Source organism: Lepisosteus platostomus, chromosome 4 (genome assembly GCF_059453375.1).
Source record: "Lepisosteus platostomus isolate fLepPlt1 chromosome 4, fLepPlt1.hap1, whole genome shotgun sequence".
NCBI lineage: Eukaryota > Metazoa > Chordata > Actinopteri > Semionotiformes > Lepisosteidae > Lepisosteus > Lepisosteus platostomus.
The window spans coordinates 26,930,834-26,945,948 of record NC_142614.1 but is presented as its reverse complement, the minus strand read 5'-3'; the positions used below and the strand labels follow the sequence as shown (position 1 = coordinate 26,945,948).

General features: G+C 41.8%; 1 protein-coding gene across 8 annotated transcripts in view; it reads left to right on the top strand.

Annotated features, from left to right (window-relative positions):
- Positions 1-516: 516 nt before the first annotated feature.
- Positions 517-15,115, top strand: part of lin54 (lin-54 DREAM MuvB core complex component) — a 28,549-nt gene continuing 13,950 nt past the window's right edge. For 2 of the 8 annotated variants that reach the window (XM_088629271.1, XM_088629264.1), the window contains exons 1-2: positions 517-1,215; positions 13,522-14,299. In XM_088629271.1, the coding sequence (XP_088485397.1) occupies positions 13,550-14,299 (750 nt within the window). In that variant the 5' untranslated portion in view covers positions 517-1,215; positions 13,522-13,549. The other 6 variants (XM_088629269.1, XM_088629265.1, XM_088629268.1 and 3 more) reach the window with 6 other exon arrangements.

Sequence of the window (15,115 nt, the reverse complement as noted above, 5' to 3'; positions counted from 1 at the left end):
CGTTCACCAGCAGTGCACATTTTTAACTGGTGTTTTTAACAAAAAAAGTTATGACTTTAAAAATGATTGTTTTAACTAATGTTTTATTGAACATTAATGCAAAGGAGAAACAATATCTAAAAAAGTAAACGAAAAACACAGAACTATGTTGCTAAATACGTTAACATTTTTACATACATCGGTTATACTTTTTGCCTTGCTATTTTTCATTGTTTTGATTGAGTTTAAATAACACTGCATTTCCACATTATATGCATTAAATCAGAGAGTTTCATTGTACCACTTTGATTTGTAGATGTGATACCCAGTCAGTAGTGATAACAGATTAATTATAAACGTTTTTTATATTTAATCTTGTAAAGTATAGCATAATATCAAACTTCTTAAATTTTAGCTGCAGTACACTTTTTAATATAAAGGGGGAATGACGAAAGAAGAAGGGAGTGGGGATGGGGGGGGTGTCTGCACGTCGTGCGTGCAGTGACGAAAGACGCAATGCGTGGTTTCCAAGGAGGGCGCGGCAGTATTATGGGATGGTGGAGGTGGAATGGCGCTCGGCGCGTGATTTTGAACAAACGTCTCCGTGTGTCGGCGGTCTGGATGCAGCAGCGCAAAGCCGGGCTCGGCTGGGGTTGTGTTGAAAAGATACAAGAAGGCGCCGACAGCAATCACAGCTGGACACGGAGCGCATCGGGGATCTCCAGTAAGACTTGCTCGGGGCAAGCAAACACATCCCAAACCGAGAGGGACGGCTGAGGCATTATAAGCACCAGCTTCCACTGACTATTGTAAATAGCATCCAGGCACGGAGCCCGATTTCGTGTCTCCGCAACAAGAGAACGACCTGGCCTGACAAAATGTCTCCACTTAGGCTGTCAGATCGGAACGGATGCTCGTCGTGAAGTCCATGAAGTCGGTCATCGTTGTTTATTCTTAGCTACATAGGTATTTTTCCTGATTATTTTCACTAAACAACACCTGCCCCCGGACCCAGGAGAGAGTGCGAGAGAAGCGCTAAAGAGATGTCGATGACAGCCAAGCCCATAGGTCACCTACAACCCTCATTTATTTGGTAGTACAATAATTCGTCTGATTTTGCGTTTCTTGTGACTCCTGTGTCCCATGTACACGCGTTTTCACCCTGGAATGCGTTTTATTTTAAAGAACCTGTAGAAAATCGCTGAATCAAACAAGGGATTTGTTCACGAACAAGGGGTAGGTATCCATTTTCCTCAGTTGTTACATATTGTCATGCTCAACGATTGACAGCTTAGTGGTAAATTCAGGACGTATTGGACGCCGATGTAGGAATACGGTTTTATTTGATCTGTGCAGATCTGTCTCCTAACCGCTTTTAATCTTGTGTTATATAACTTTATATACCTTTTGACAGTTTTAGTTCCAACGATCCCTTTTGTACTTCCTACAAAATCACATCACTGAAGTGATCAAACCATAATTTTGTAACAGGTTTTTAAACATAGCTTTTAGATGACTACTTCTTGTCATGCATGTATTGGCGTTAAACAACGCTGTTTTGTCTGAACTGGAACTTTTGTTATATTTAGGAATTTCGCGTTCTGTGATTGAATTGTATAACCACTATAATACGAGGCACTGTTATTGCAAACTTTATTTGAAAGTCATCTGAACCGAAATATATTGCAGCTCGTTTGATATATAACTGTGTGTTTGCCAGCCTATTTTCAACAACGTTTTGCTTTAAAATGAGCAGAAAGCCCAGGCTGCTCGCGCGTGCGGGGACTGGGCTCTGCGGTGCGGCTCTGCGTGTTTTTGTTGATCTTCCTGTTCAGGAGAAGCCTGTGGAGTTTTTAAGTTGTGAACTTTACATTATTTCGTATCATCCAGGAAATGCACAGCTACGTGCTGTTTACGGAGCACTTAGTTTGCTTCTCTTGAACCGGGATCTGGGGGCGTCCCCCCCTTCCCCTTCTCTGCCTTTTATTTTCATTTCGTCTTGTTTTCGTGGGGCTGGCGATGTTGGTTCTTTCCTGTGAAGTTGCACTGATGACGAGGTGAAAATGGCGGATCTTTCGAAATCCAATCCCGGCCTGAAATAGAAACATCATAACATTCACAGCAGGCAAACTGTCAAGTCAGATTTTTAACACAGAGCGAGAAACCAAGGTATCGTTCGTTTAAACAAACTGCCTTCCGGGAAGTGTAAAAAATGAAGAGCGAGTCTGCGTCTCCTTTTTCATTTAGACCCGCCGGTATTAATTTGGCGGATTGTTGAGGTAGGACAAAGATTATTTGGTGATCTTCAAAGGCCTAGCTGCTGTCTCTCTGGACGGTTCATTTGTTAGATGTTTTTTGAAAAAGTTTTATTTTAGGCTGCCCAGGCATACGTCTCGCGTTTAGCAGTTGTCAGCTAAGTGTGAATGTGACCCTTTTGGCCAGCACAGCAGAAGTTCGTTTTCTCTCCAGCTTCATTAATAATACAGGTAGACAAGGCTATTATTATTTTTCTGTGCGGCTTGAAGTTTATCGTTGCAGTGTTTAGGAGACCGGTGTTTTTTAAAGATCTCTGGCTGAAAACCCTTAATTACGATGACATTTTTCCGAATAAAACCAGTCTCTTCCTCTTTGTTTGTATAGCTTTTGCGACAAGATGACTGTCCTTTTCTAGCAATGGGTGTTATCTGTATCCCGTAGAGCAAGACGATCTCTTGTGTAATTCCGAGACCCCTTGATAAGTATTGGCGATTAAAGCCTACGTAGCATAAAATAATTGTAGAGTTAGTTGGTCTGTTCTGGCCCTAGGTTTAAGAGTGGCTTTCCTAAAACGCCTGTCACTCTTCAGGAGTGAAACACAATCGCTTTCTTGCTGTCTTGTCAGCTGGACTCGTCGCTTGCACACCTACTTAAGACAGGTCTCTTCCGCAGAAATGGGAAGCTTGCATTGATGAATTCTTCACTTTGGCGAAAGGTTCCCTGAAACGGATTGATTCCATCAGTAAAAATACTGCCTGTGCAGTAACTGCACAAAATTAACTTTTTTCGAAAGGTCTTCGTTCGTATGATTAAGATTTGGAGTGAAAAGATAGCACGAGAGAAGGAAGTTAACTGGATTTGGGTAGGAACAATAATATTTGAATGTGAGCAACATATACAACAAAAAACGTGTTGTACCAACGTTTTTTTTTTGTAAAAAAGGAGATACACTAAGGAAGTTACGTTTGGTTAAAATAACCCACCTCCCTCTGCAGTCTGAGTGGAGAAAAGGGGCTGGAGTAAATCAAAATTTGAACCACCAGCCCATCCTGAAGTCTGCAAAACGTAATGGTGGTTTTCCTTTGAGCTGGAACAAGGTGCTCTTTGGCAAACCGCTTCATTGGAGCATAAGAAACGTTACAGATTAGGCCCATTTAGTACGGCGTGGTCGTTACTCGTCAAGCAACATGTGTATCGTTTTCCGATTGCAGTACAGTTAAAGTTTGGATTTGACTCTTGGTCTAAGAGTAATAAGTTCTGCACAAAAAACGGAACAGAAACAGGTAAGGCAGGAAACCAGATTTTGAAGCACCACCTTTGCTTTTAATGAGAGATGTCACCAGCTTCAGACCTGCTTGGGCCACTGCGTGCTTATGACAAACCCACCAAAGTGGCAGAAGCTTTTCCACAGTCAACCAAGGAGGGCTTAGCGATATTTTTAGATTTGTCCAACATATGTTGAGCTCATTTTTATAGGTTTGTCAAGCTGCCCTGCAGTGGCAGATGGACTGAGTTGATTGCAGTTGGTGCATTCGGTGGAAGCAAGGTTATAACTCGAGGCCTCTGGGCCTCAACAGACAAGAGGCTTATTGAAATTTTAATATGAAAGAGGAAAAAGCGGAAGAGCAGGTGGGAGGTTTATTTTCTAGGTGCCCTATAAGAGCGGATTTAAAAACTCTGCATGTCTCGGTATTTAATCCAGTCTCCTGCTTCAGCCGTAACAAGCAAGAATATACAATATAGGTCACAAAAGAGAGGAGGCCAGATGGCCCGTCTGTGCGGTTTGGTAGTTAGTGATCCAAGGATGTCATCCAGCTGTTTTTTGACAGGAGCCTGTTCATTGACTTCAACCACTTGTGGATGGCTTTGGCCATACTCTTACAACCTTTTGTGTAAAGAAGAGCCTCCTGTTGCTGGTTTTAAATGCATTTCCACATGGTTTCCAGTAGTGTTTAAATTGTACCCTTTTGACTATATATCCTACCTTTTTTGTTGCTTGCCCTCGGTTCTCTAGAAGATGGAAATGATGTGTTGATATAAATGCCTTTCTTTTTCCATAAGTAGTTTCTTAAAGCTAGGTTTTTCCCCATTTTGTACCATAGTTTTTACTATCTGCATGAAACACCTTCATGTGTCTACATCTAATATCAAATTTGTGGCAGTAAAACTACAGGAGCTACAATGACCTATGTGGCTGGTATTACGGCACTAGTTTCAACATGTACTGCTGGTAACAAATAGTATCTGCATGTACAGCTGCTCAGAACAAAGTTTGTTTTCCAGTTTTTATCCAAGCATTTCCCTTTACTTCAGTGAAACCATGTTTTAATGTGATTGTCACTAAGTGGATGTGGCAGGTTCGTTTCTCTATGTGCGCATCTTTCTAACATGAACAAACCTTGCCTTTCAGCACCTTCAGTGAGCTTAATTAAAACTACGTACTTTTTTCCTTTTATTGTCACATATTCATGATGCGTTCTTTCACTAAATTCCAGCATGAATATGAAAACGGGTAGCGCAGTGTTAGCTTTGCTTCCTCATAGCACTGGAGTCCTGGGCTTAGTTTCGGACCTGGGGTGCTATCTGTGTGGAGTTTGTATGTTCACCCTGTGTTTGTGTGGGTTTCACCAGGGTGCTCTGGTTTCCTCCCACGGTCGAAAGACATAGAGGTAGATCAGTTGGCATCGCAAGGCACACTCTTACCAGGGACCATTTTCCCCCAAACCAGAGTGCATCCTGTCTCATTCCCTTTGCTTGAAGGAATAGCCACAGGCTCCCCCTTGACCCTGAATTGGAAGGAGCAGGTAGAAAATGGATGGAAATATTGAGAATGCATCACGGTTTAACGTGGTCATTGCTTGTAATTTCATGGGGGCTGTGTTTTGTTTCTTTCTTTAATTCCCTGGTTTCTTGAATGTTTTTTTTAAAATAAAACATAATAAAGAGGTGATCTGTTTTATTCTGATAATAACCCTCATCTTTTTCTTGTGTGTCTGAAAAGGTGCTGTATGTGCCTTGTTTTTAGGAAATGCTTGAGTTGAGTTAAAGGGGAAATCTGCACTGTATTCTTTTGTACAGAAACCTTGTTGGTTTGCGCCAGTGTTTTTTTGGCTTCGGTCAGGCATTCTCAGATGTCTCTGAGATAATTCCAGTTGCATTCTGGGTACCATTAGTATGTTACTTCCTAGATGGTGGTGATCGTTTCTGCGATGCCTGCCTTTGTATGTTATGACGCTGAAAAAATACCAGGCTGTTATGTCATTTTTGTGCACTTAAAAACGTTGGAGCTTTATTTAATGCTTGTGAAAACTGCAAGGTTCCTTCTAATTCTGGGGAGATATGGTTGTGTACTAGCAATGTAGGGGAGTAACATCTTGCCATGGCCTTAAGCCCTAACCCTTGCATTAGTGTCTCACTCACAACATGAGCATTTCAAGCCCCAAAATGATTTCATTCCAGAAATAATTGCAACTACTTGTCTGAGTTACCATTCATTGGAGTAAATGTCATAAACATATTGTAAAGTAAAATATACTCTCTTCCTTTGTAATTGTTTAATGAAACTGCTTAATCCTTGACTAAGCAGTTCTATCAAACTGCTTCTACTTTTTCAATTGGAATTTCTAATCTAAATTCCACTTAGTATTATGACCCATTGCTGTTTAATGTTATTAATAGTGATTTGGGCTATGAATTTTGTTGCTTTGTGGCAATGTAATACCTCTTGATACAGCCTTCATAAAGATACCTCTGCTTTCTTAAGCAAGCCACAGCATTTTATATAATCAAAACTGTTATCCTAATTATCCTGATTTTAGCCTAACTTTAATCAGATTCAGGTCTGATCTAATAAGTCAGTCTAAAATAAAGTGATGTGTTCTGACCGTTAAGTGTACCAAATTATTATGCTAGGGGAAAAAAAGGATAAAACTGCAGTTCTTGTAACTGGCAGGCGTTAAGAAGTATGACCTTTTTTAGTGATGCCCGTTGTCATTAAAAGTTTTAAAATAGAAGTTTGTAAATATTTAGAAATTTGTTTAGGATAAGTGAGTGGCTTTTCCCCCATTTCAATCTTTGAACACGAGTTCTCGCTTTATTGCCTTTGATTAATGTACAGAACGAAAGGACCCTGCTACAGTGTTTGAGTTCATAAGTTATCTCAGAAAAGATAATGGGCTGAATATAATAACTGTCGGGGAATGCGTCTGTATCAATTATTAAGGCAAGACTCATTTTCTCAAAACTGTCAATGAAACATTTGCTAACTGACATGTTCATGACAGCAAGGCTAATCAAGCCACAGTCAGCATTGAAAAGTCTATTTCAATAGTCACACTAAGCTATTCTGTGTCTTTGTTTAGAGCAAGCCTTTGTGCACTTGGTATAAAGTGCAGAGCTGTGGAGAAATGTTTGCACCTGGATCTGTAGAGAATAGATTAATGAAAAAGCTCATGAATCAGTAATGACAAATTGAGAAGACTGGCAGAGCCCAGCAGAATTTAATTCCCATATCGTTGGCCAGGGGATGATTACACATTGCTATCTTAGTTCTGAAATTAAGCTTCCAAAGCCTTTTGTCTAAAATAAATAGGTAGGCCTTGCATCATTGAAGCAAAGTATCTTCAGGTAATCCCTTGCACTGAAAAAAAATCTCTCTGAAAACACTGAAGTCTTTGTTCATCGTGTTAGTCCAATTTTGTTTTTGAAAGGTGCTGGAACTGAAGAACCACTTTTAGTACCACTGATGAGGAGTTTCAGTTTAACGTTTCGGTGGCATGGCACCAAATGATGCTGACACAACCAAGATCCACTGTTTTCGCTGCTCGGACTCTGACATTCAGCTCTTGAAACGCTTGTCCAGTCAAGATGCAGTATGGAATTTGGAGTTTTCCAGATTTCAGTGTGAAAAACGTAAGGTGTTCTCCACAATGCAGTGATTTGGTTAATGTTTACAGAAAACCACAGTTGGAAAGGATCATTGATTTTTGTCATTTGTTCACCTATAACACTAGATTGCAGGGAATAATGTCATTCTGTTTTCTGCTATACAGCTGTACGGATTTTGTTATTACAACAAGACAATTTGATTAACAGAAGTGGTTTTGCATTGGCTTTGTCTCGGTTGCTAAAATTGGGTCAGTACTAATCTGCTTTATTCAGTCAGATTGCTCTTCCTGTGCGAACCACAGTCAGGCACCAGCTCCTTAGGCCTTCAGTAAAGTGCTTAGGCCTTGAATTTTGCCATTTTGTTCAGTACTGTCCATTGGAAAATTGTATTTTTAGTAGTAGCACCTGTCAGTGTGTGAATTGGACAAATTACCTGTCAGATTGACAATGATTGTGAACTCACTCGGGCCCTCAAGAAGATGTGTGTTACTCTTTGTGTGATAATAAGAATGAACATTGTTCTTTTTATATATTGTTTTTTATTTTCTTTTATATTGGTAGTGAGAGTCTGTTCACTGTGCAATAAGAGCACAATGACTACCTAGGGGACATCTGGAATTTTGGTACCAGCAGCAGCCAGCTTGAAGATGTACTTCTTATAGGAGAGCTGTCTTCACGTGTTGCATTTGGTATCCAGATTCCAAGCCATTTCCTCTGTGTTTCGCAGCATATCTCTTAATCGAGATCTTCTTCCGCTCGTCTAAATATGGACTTCTCTAGATGGCTCTCGCCAAAAGAAGCTTTTAGAGTCTGCTAGGTGGATCATTAGTAGAGGGGCTCAAGTCTGCCTTTGACATGACTTTAGCTGATCGGGATGGTTTCTGCGCACGAGAAGGATATCACGACTAATATGGGAAAAAAATCTCCTGTAATCGCTAAAGTAAAACAAGGCTCAAAATGTAGAGCTCAAACAAGTACATGAGATAGTATCACATTGTTTTAGTACAGGAGCTGGTGTGATGAAGTAGAAAGAATATGAGCGGAATGCTGTTTTAAACGTTGCCAGGGTTTAACTATATTAAATGTAACGAAGATCTTGTCCAGGAACAGTTAAAACAAGAGTGACACATGCTGATTAGTATTCTTAAAGGAGTGGGAAATACAATAAAATTACAAACAACCATTATTTCCTGTTTGTATTCATGGGAAATACCGAAACTGTTCTCGATTATGACTGCTGAATCCCATTTGCAGTTTTTGAATTCGGTGTTGGACATTTCTGGTAAAACATTATCAGGTGACACCATCAGATGAACTTGAACTTGAATTTTATTGCCATATGTAACCGGTACTGGTACAATGGAATTCTTACTTACAGAAAGTCTCTCGATTGTAAAACAAGTGTAAAAAACAAAACAAAGTGCAAACAGTGCATCAAGACAATGTACAAACAAACAATAGACAATGTGCAAGTAAACATGTAGACAGTTTGAATGTAAACAATACAGACGTGTAAACAATGACTGGAGATGTGCAATAGATAAGAAATCATAAAGAGGTAGATGGTGATGGTGTAGGTGTGGTCCGAGGGGGATGGCTAAATGTGTTCGCCAGTCTCACTGCTTGTGGATAGAAGCTATTGAAGAATCTAGTGGTAAGTGTCCGTATGCTCTTGTATCTCTTGCCTGAGGGCAGTGGGGTGAAGAGCTCATGCCCGGGGTGGTGACTGTCCTCTGTGATGGCCAGAATTCTACCACGGCAGCGGTCCTCATAGAGCTGTTTAATCTCGGTGAGACCGCAGCCGATGATCTTCTGGGCCATATTGACCATTCTCTGCAGTGCCTTTCTTTCTCGCGAAGAGGTGTTGCCATACCAAACGGTGATCCCGTTGGTGAGGACGCTCTCGATAGTGCAGCGGTAGAAGTTCACCAACACATGTATTGGCATCCCCCATCGTTTGAGGCACCTCAAGAAATAAAGGCGCTGCTGAGCCTTCTTCATGATAGAGTCAGTGTTCACAGTTCAGGTTAGATCTTTAGAGATGTGAATTCCCAAAAACCTAAAGCTGGTGACTGTTTCCACTTCCATTCCATCTATACTGAGTGGGCTGTGAGTGTATGGCCTGTGTCTCCGAAAGTCCACTATTAGCTCTTTCGTTTTCTTTATGTTCAAGTCCAGGTTATTGCTATGACACCACCTAAGCAGCTGTACAACTTCATCCCTGTAAGTGGACTCGTCATCATCACTGATCAGTCCTATTATAGTGGTGTCATCGGCAAACTTAATGATGCGGTTGTTGCTGTGTCTTGCTGTGCAGTCGTGAGTAAATAGGTACAACTTTGGACTCAGACAGCAGCCTTGTGGGGTTCCAGTGCTCAGGGTGAGTGGTGTTGATGTTTTATTGCCTATCTGCATAAAACTGGAGCTTTGTCACCAGTTGACTGGGTATGATGGAATTGAATGCTGAACTGTAGTCCACAAACAGCATTCTCACATACGAGTTCTTAGTGCCCAGGTGTTCCAAGGCTGTATGCAGAGCCAGGGAGACTCTGCATACAGGGAGATGTTGAATGCAGACTCACATGGCCAGTGACTGCGCTATGAGAGGATTTCGTTTTACACCGTGGGCTGATAGTCATTCAGCTTAGTTCACTTAATTTTAGGAACAGTGTTCCAGGAAAGCAAAACAAATCCTGTCGGTGTAGGTCTAGGATATGTGATGTTTATACTGTGTGTTTTTTAAAATAAGTACGCTATTTCATTTAGTTTAATTATAAAAGAGGAAAAGGGGACATTTCTTAGAACGCTCGAAAGTGGGACTGAGATTAGTAACATGTTATTTTGTTTCCTAGCCCTGTATTTGTGCAGGAGAGTGTTGATCTTGTGTGGGTGACAGTCAGAGGGAGGACAGAAGGAGACTAAACTTGCAGAACCGTGCTGTATACACCGTGTTTGTATTTTGTTGTTTTTATCAATCCTTCCATCCATTTTATAACCTCTTCATTAGGTTCGGGACTGTAGGGGAGCCAGAGCCTATCCCGGCAAGCAAGAGGGCGCAGAGCAGGATACACCCTGGCTGGGACACCAGTCCATCTCAGGGCAGACACAGACACACACTCACACCTGGGCCAATTTTCCCAGAGGCCAATTAACCTTCGAGTACGTCTTTGGATTTTTATATGTAGTGTGTTTTTTCTGAGAAAAAAATAAATCTGTACTAGAACCCAATGTTAACATTAGATTTGGGAATCGGATACTCTTACTCCTGGTTTTAACACACAGGGCCTTGCCCTACTATGACCATCTGTAATGTGGTTTCTTAGCACTCTTTGTAAAAAGGGATATAGAAATCCTGTGCTGTCATGTGTTGGCTTTGATGACGAAACACCCTGGGCTTACTGCTCGCAGAGGGCATATTGTGAAGTTCTAGAAGGTGCCTCTTTTCATTTCAATGCCAGCTACGGAATATTGTGTTTTGAAAGAAATGGGCGTTTTGAAGTGTAGGGATGTAAGGAGTCACAGCACTCTCAAGTGAAGGTTTGAGATGAGTTTTAATGAGGGTTGCCACTTCCGGAGAACACCTGAAGGAGACGCACACAAGCAAGGAGTGTCTCCCACAGCTCCTTGAATTATAACAGTGTTACAGAGGGTTTTATAGTCTGGGTTCAGCCATGTTATTGTCATGAGTGGGAGTTTAAGAGTCTGCATCCTATGTATGGTCCAGTGGCAATTCTTTGTGATGTTATGCTGCCTTTCAGCTGTCTCTGTGGCGTAACGTACAACAGCAGGTGTCTGTTTAAAAGTAAGTGCCAGCATTTATTGGCTATCCCAGGGATCTCTAACCTTGTTTCTGGAGAGCCATAATGCAGTACGGTTTGAAGGTCACTATTAAATCGCCAAGTCTCCAATTTCTTAGGATGGGGAACAGTTTCACTGTAAAGGATGCTCTTAATTAAGTAGGTTGCTGGCTTAACCCAACAAAAGTTTCTGCCTGTTGGCAATCTTTAAAAACAAACGTTGACCTCTAAAACAACCCGAATATGGGCTCTCCAGGACCAGTTTTGGAGACTTCTGGGCAATACATGTTGATCAATATTGTATTGAGCATTCTGAAAGTACCATCCTGCAAGGCTGCTGATTAGCTGCCTTGAGAGTTGCAGTTAATATCATTTAAGAGAAACAATATCCTACAATTGGTACAGTGGCGCAGTGGTTAGCATTGCTGCCTAACAGCAGTGGGGCCCTGGGTTCAACTCTGGACCTAGTGTCCTATCTGTGTGGAGTTTGTATATTCCCCCCAAGTTCTAGTAGGTTCCCTCTGGGTGTTTCCTCTCACAGTCCAAAGACATACTGACAGTAAATTGGCTTAAATTGGCCCTGGGACACCTGCTTCTGCCCAGGGTGATCCTTGCCGGGATAAAGCATGAAGAAAATGTGTGGGATATCCTACAGTACATTTCTAATCAAAGGACATGTTTTATGTGAGGTCTTTGTGCTTTGTGTACTTTGCTGTGCCACCCTCCCATTGTGTGATGCTTCAGCTCGTGCTTTTGGGTTCAGAATAATTCAGTTATGTTGACATTAAGAAGACAACCACATTCACGGCCTGCTTCCTGAAATGTCATTCATCTGAAGAGAAATAAGTGACATAGTCATATTACTGTTGGGTGGTTTCAGTCTATACCATTACACCATCATTATATATTAGGATATGCCTAATATACCACTCCAAGAAGTCACGTACCTTTTTTTCTACCAGAAGTTATAGAAGGGAGCTGGCAACAAATCTAAGGGGAGGTTAGTTCCACAGTGAAAATAAACTTAGAAGAAGAAAGTGCTTTGACTATTCAGCCTACTTCAATTTGAAAATCCACCATGAAAGGTCGAGTATGATTCAATGGCATATTAGCAAATTAAAAATGTAAAACCTTTTTAGTGATTTCATAGTGACGGTTTTTAATTAGGCCTTCTATTTTTAATTTCCCAAACAATTCAGTGTGTATTTTCATCTTTTCAAGGTTCATTTAGACCTCTTAAATACATCTTTGGGCAGTGGGGGGGGGGGTGACACTCCATTCCGCCAGTCCAGACGAGACGCATGTATGCCACTAAAGTCTTGAATTCAAGACATCATAAGCCTCCTTGTCTCTCCAAAAGCTTCAGAAAAACCTATTTCATCAGGCTAGCCTTTTCCAAACATATAAATGCAGAAATGCTGTTTTTTTGTGTCTCAGCATGTTCTTTCCATCTATACTGTATATTGCTGATGTGTTACTACCACTGTCAAGCTCTTGGAGAGCTTTAACTTGTAGGAAAAGGTGCTGTATAAAAATGACTTATTTTCTAATGAGTTTTTTACATTTAAGAAATGTTTACTTAAAAACTTATAGTATCCGTTTTCTTGTGTAGTTTTAACATCTTGTTTTCAGCTTTATGTGTGAAACGTGAGACTTAGGAATGAAACTATTTTAAGCACAATTCCAGAAGTTCTTATTTTAATTCTAAGCAATATGTCAATGTAGCATAGTCAGACAGTTAAGAGTAAATTATAAAATCCACATCGTTAAAGTTTTTAAGGTCTTCATCTTTAAGTTCAGTGATGAAGATATCTTGAGCTACACTGTTTGCAGGTGGAAGAGGAAGCTTTGTTTGAAATGTCGCAGTATTTGGTATTACCAGTATCTGGTATTTAGCATGTTGTTAGCCCTGGGAATCACAGGAAGATCTGTTAATAGGTAGTTGTTACACAATTACCACCACTTCAGTATTTCTATTTTTAAGGGGGTTTAAACTTCAAGTTTGTCCAGTTGTCGATTTTTGAGTGATTTGTTTTAAAAACGCTTTAGCTTGTAAAGTTAGAGAGAACCCTTTCAGGTTGCTTAAATGGGATCATGATTTAATTGGCCTAGGTCCAATTAAATGTTTCCACAAACGGGCTTCAGAATAAGAGTATTGAAAGTGGCTCAACATGAGAAGAGCTGAAGCCCCTTACATTAAGCTGATCTATAAAAGTCTGATAGACAATGTTTCAAACTACTTAATTATGCTTAATAAATGTACAATTGTGAACAACATGCTTTTTTTTGTCTTTTGAATAATGGCTCACAATATTGGAAAATGGATTGATTTTATACCAGGAGAAGTCATAAAGTGTGTTCCTCCTGTGCATGTGGATCACTTTGTAATTGATTTGAATTTGCCACATATCCTCACTAAACTTGTAAATCGCTTGCCACTATTTCTCTTGGGGCCCCCTCAGTCTGTTTTTGTCTCGTCTGCAAATGAAACTGAAATAATGCTCTATTTCTCTATAGGTCACTTCTTCCCTTAATTACACAATCTCGCCATGTTCAGGCAAGACAAGCCATTGACAGCTCTGCTGGTGTGTTGTTTTGGCAGTGGCTGAGCCTGGCTGCAGCGAGTGAAGATGGAGGTGGTGTCACCCGAGCTGAACAGCTTGCTCCCCGAGGAGATCATGGACACTGAGGCTATCGTGGTGGTAGAGGACCTCCCGGGAGAGACTGCGGTGCCTGTTGAGGAGTTGGAGCCCGAGGAGGGACAAGAGGAGCCGCCGCTGCCCATGGAAACTGAACTGTCAGAGAGTGAGATTGCTACCCTCAGCACCACCCTGCCACAGAAAGTCCAGCCTCTGGGCTCCTCGGCCCCCTCTGATCCAGCCCTGTCCAGCACCAACTCCGGCAGCCAGCTGCTCCTTGCCACCTCCGGCTCGCCAGCTGTCAAGTCCGCCACCGCGAAGCTCGCTGGCGCCAAGCCTGCCAGCCCCGCGCTGAGCACGGGCCTGCAGAAACTCACCGCCCCCTTCACCCTGTCCCCCAACCACCAGATCATCCTCAACAAGGTGGCTGCCTCTTCTGCCGAGGTCAAGCCGGCCGCGACGCAGGTCATCAAGCAGGAGGGCCAGAAGCTTGTCGTCACTACCATCGGGAAAGCCGGGCAGCCCATTGTGCTGGCGCTGCCCCACACGAGTCCAAAACCAGGCCAAGCCCAGAGTGGCGGAGAGGTTAAGGCCCAGTCCCAGCAGTTTAAGGTGGTGACCATTGGAAGCAGGACTGATCTGAAACCCGTGGTGGGGGTACAGGCCGTGAGTTCAGCCAGCCAGCTCCTTGGAACTTCCCAGCATTCACCCCTGCAGGCCCAGCAGCTAAAAACGGTGCAGGTGAGTATGTCTTTGAGTGAGTCTACTGTAAATGTCTAGAAGGTTCTGTGTCCACGGCTATACATAAAAGTGCTGTTCGTTTGCAGCGGCATTCAGTGGGCCCAGCTGACTCTGACTCAGCTGACTCTGTCCATGTCTTCCGATTGTGTAATCAAACAAATTTTGCATTTGTTCCTCATCACGTCATTATCTATAATGTCAACTGAGTCATTTCCACCTGCTAAATGAATATTAATTATTGGTGACACTCAGCCATTTAAGACAAACATATCCCCAGTGACAGCCTAATCTAATGCACCCAAACAAATGTGTAAGCCATACAACAGAGACATGAAGCCCAGGAGAGCTAAATCGAAAGCCTTTAGTGAAAGTTCTTGTCTGCTTTTGCTTTTTCCTTCCCCAGAGAGGGAGGTTTATGGGTAATGTCATAAACCCAACTCAGAATAGACCCAAATGGGCTATCTTATAGATATACATTATTAATTAAATAGCATTTTATGAACCTAGGTAATTTGTATGTCCTGTGTCATAGACTGAATGGAGTGGAAAACCCAAAGAAATATCAATCAATCCCAATCTCGTCTCTGCACTATCCCTTTTTTTCTAGATTATTTCACTCCAGGGCTTTTTGGTTAGTAGTTCTCAGTCCCATCTGTCCTTTTTCCCCGAGCATGACCGGACATTTGTATCGGTCTTTAATAGGAAAGTTCAGTCCAGACAAATATATAAATGACAGTGTGGAGGAGGGGTTAGGGCTCTGGAAGGTTAAGGGTCCAAATCCCAGGTGAGGCTCTGCTGTCAATTATAAATGGGTAC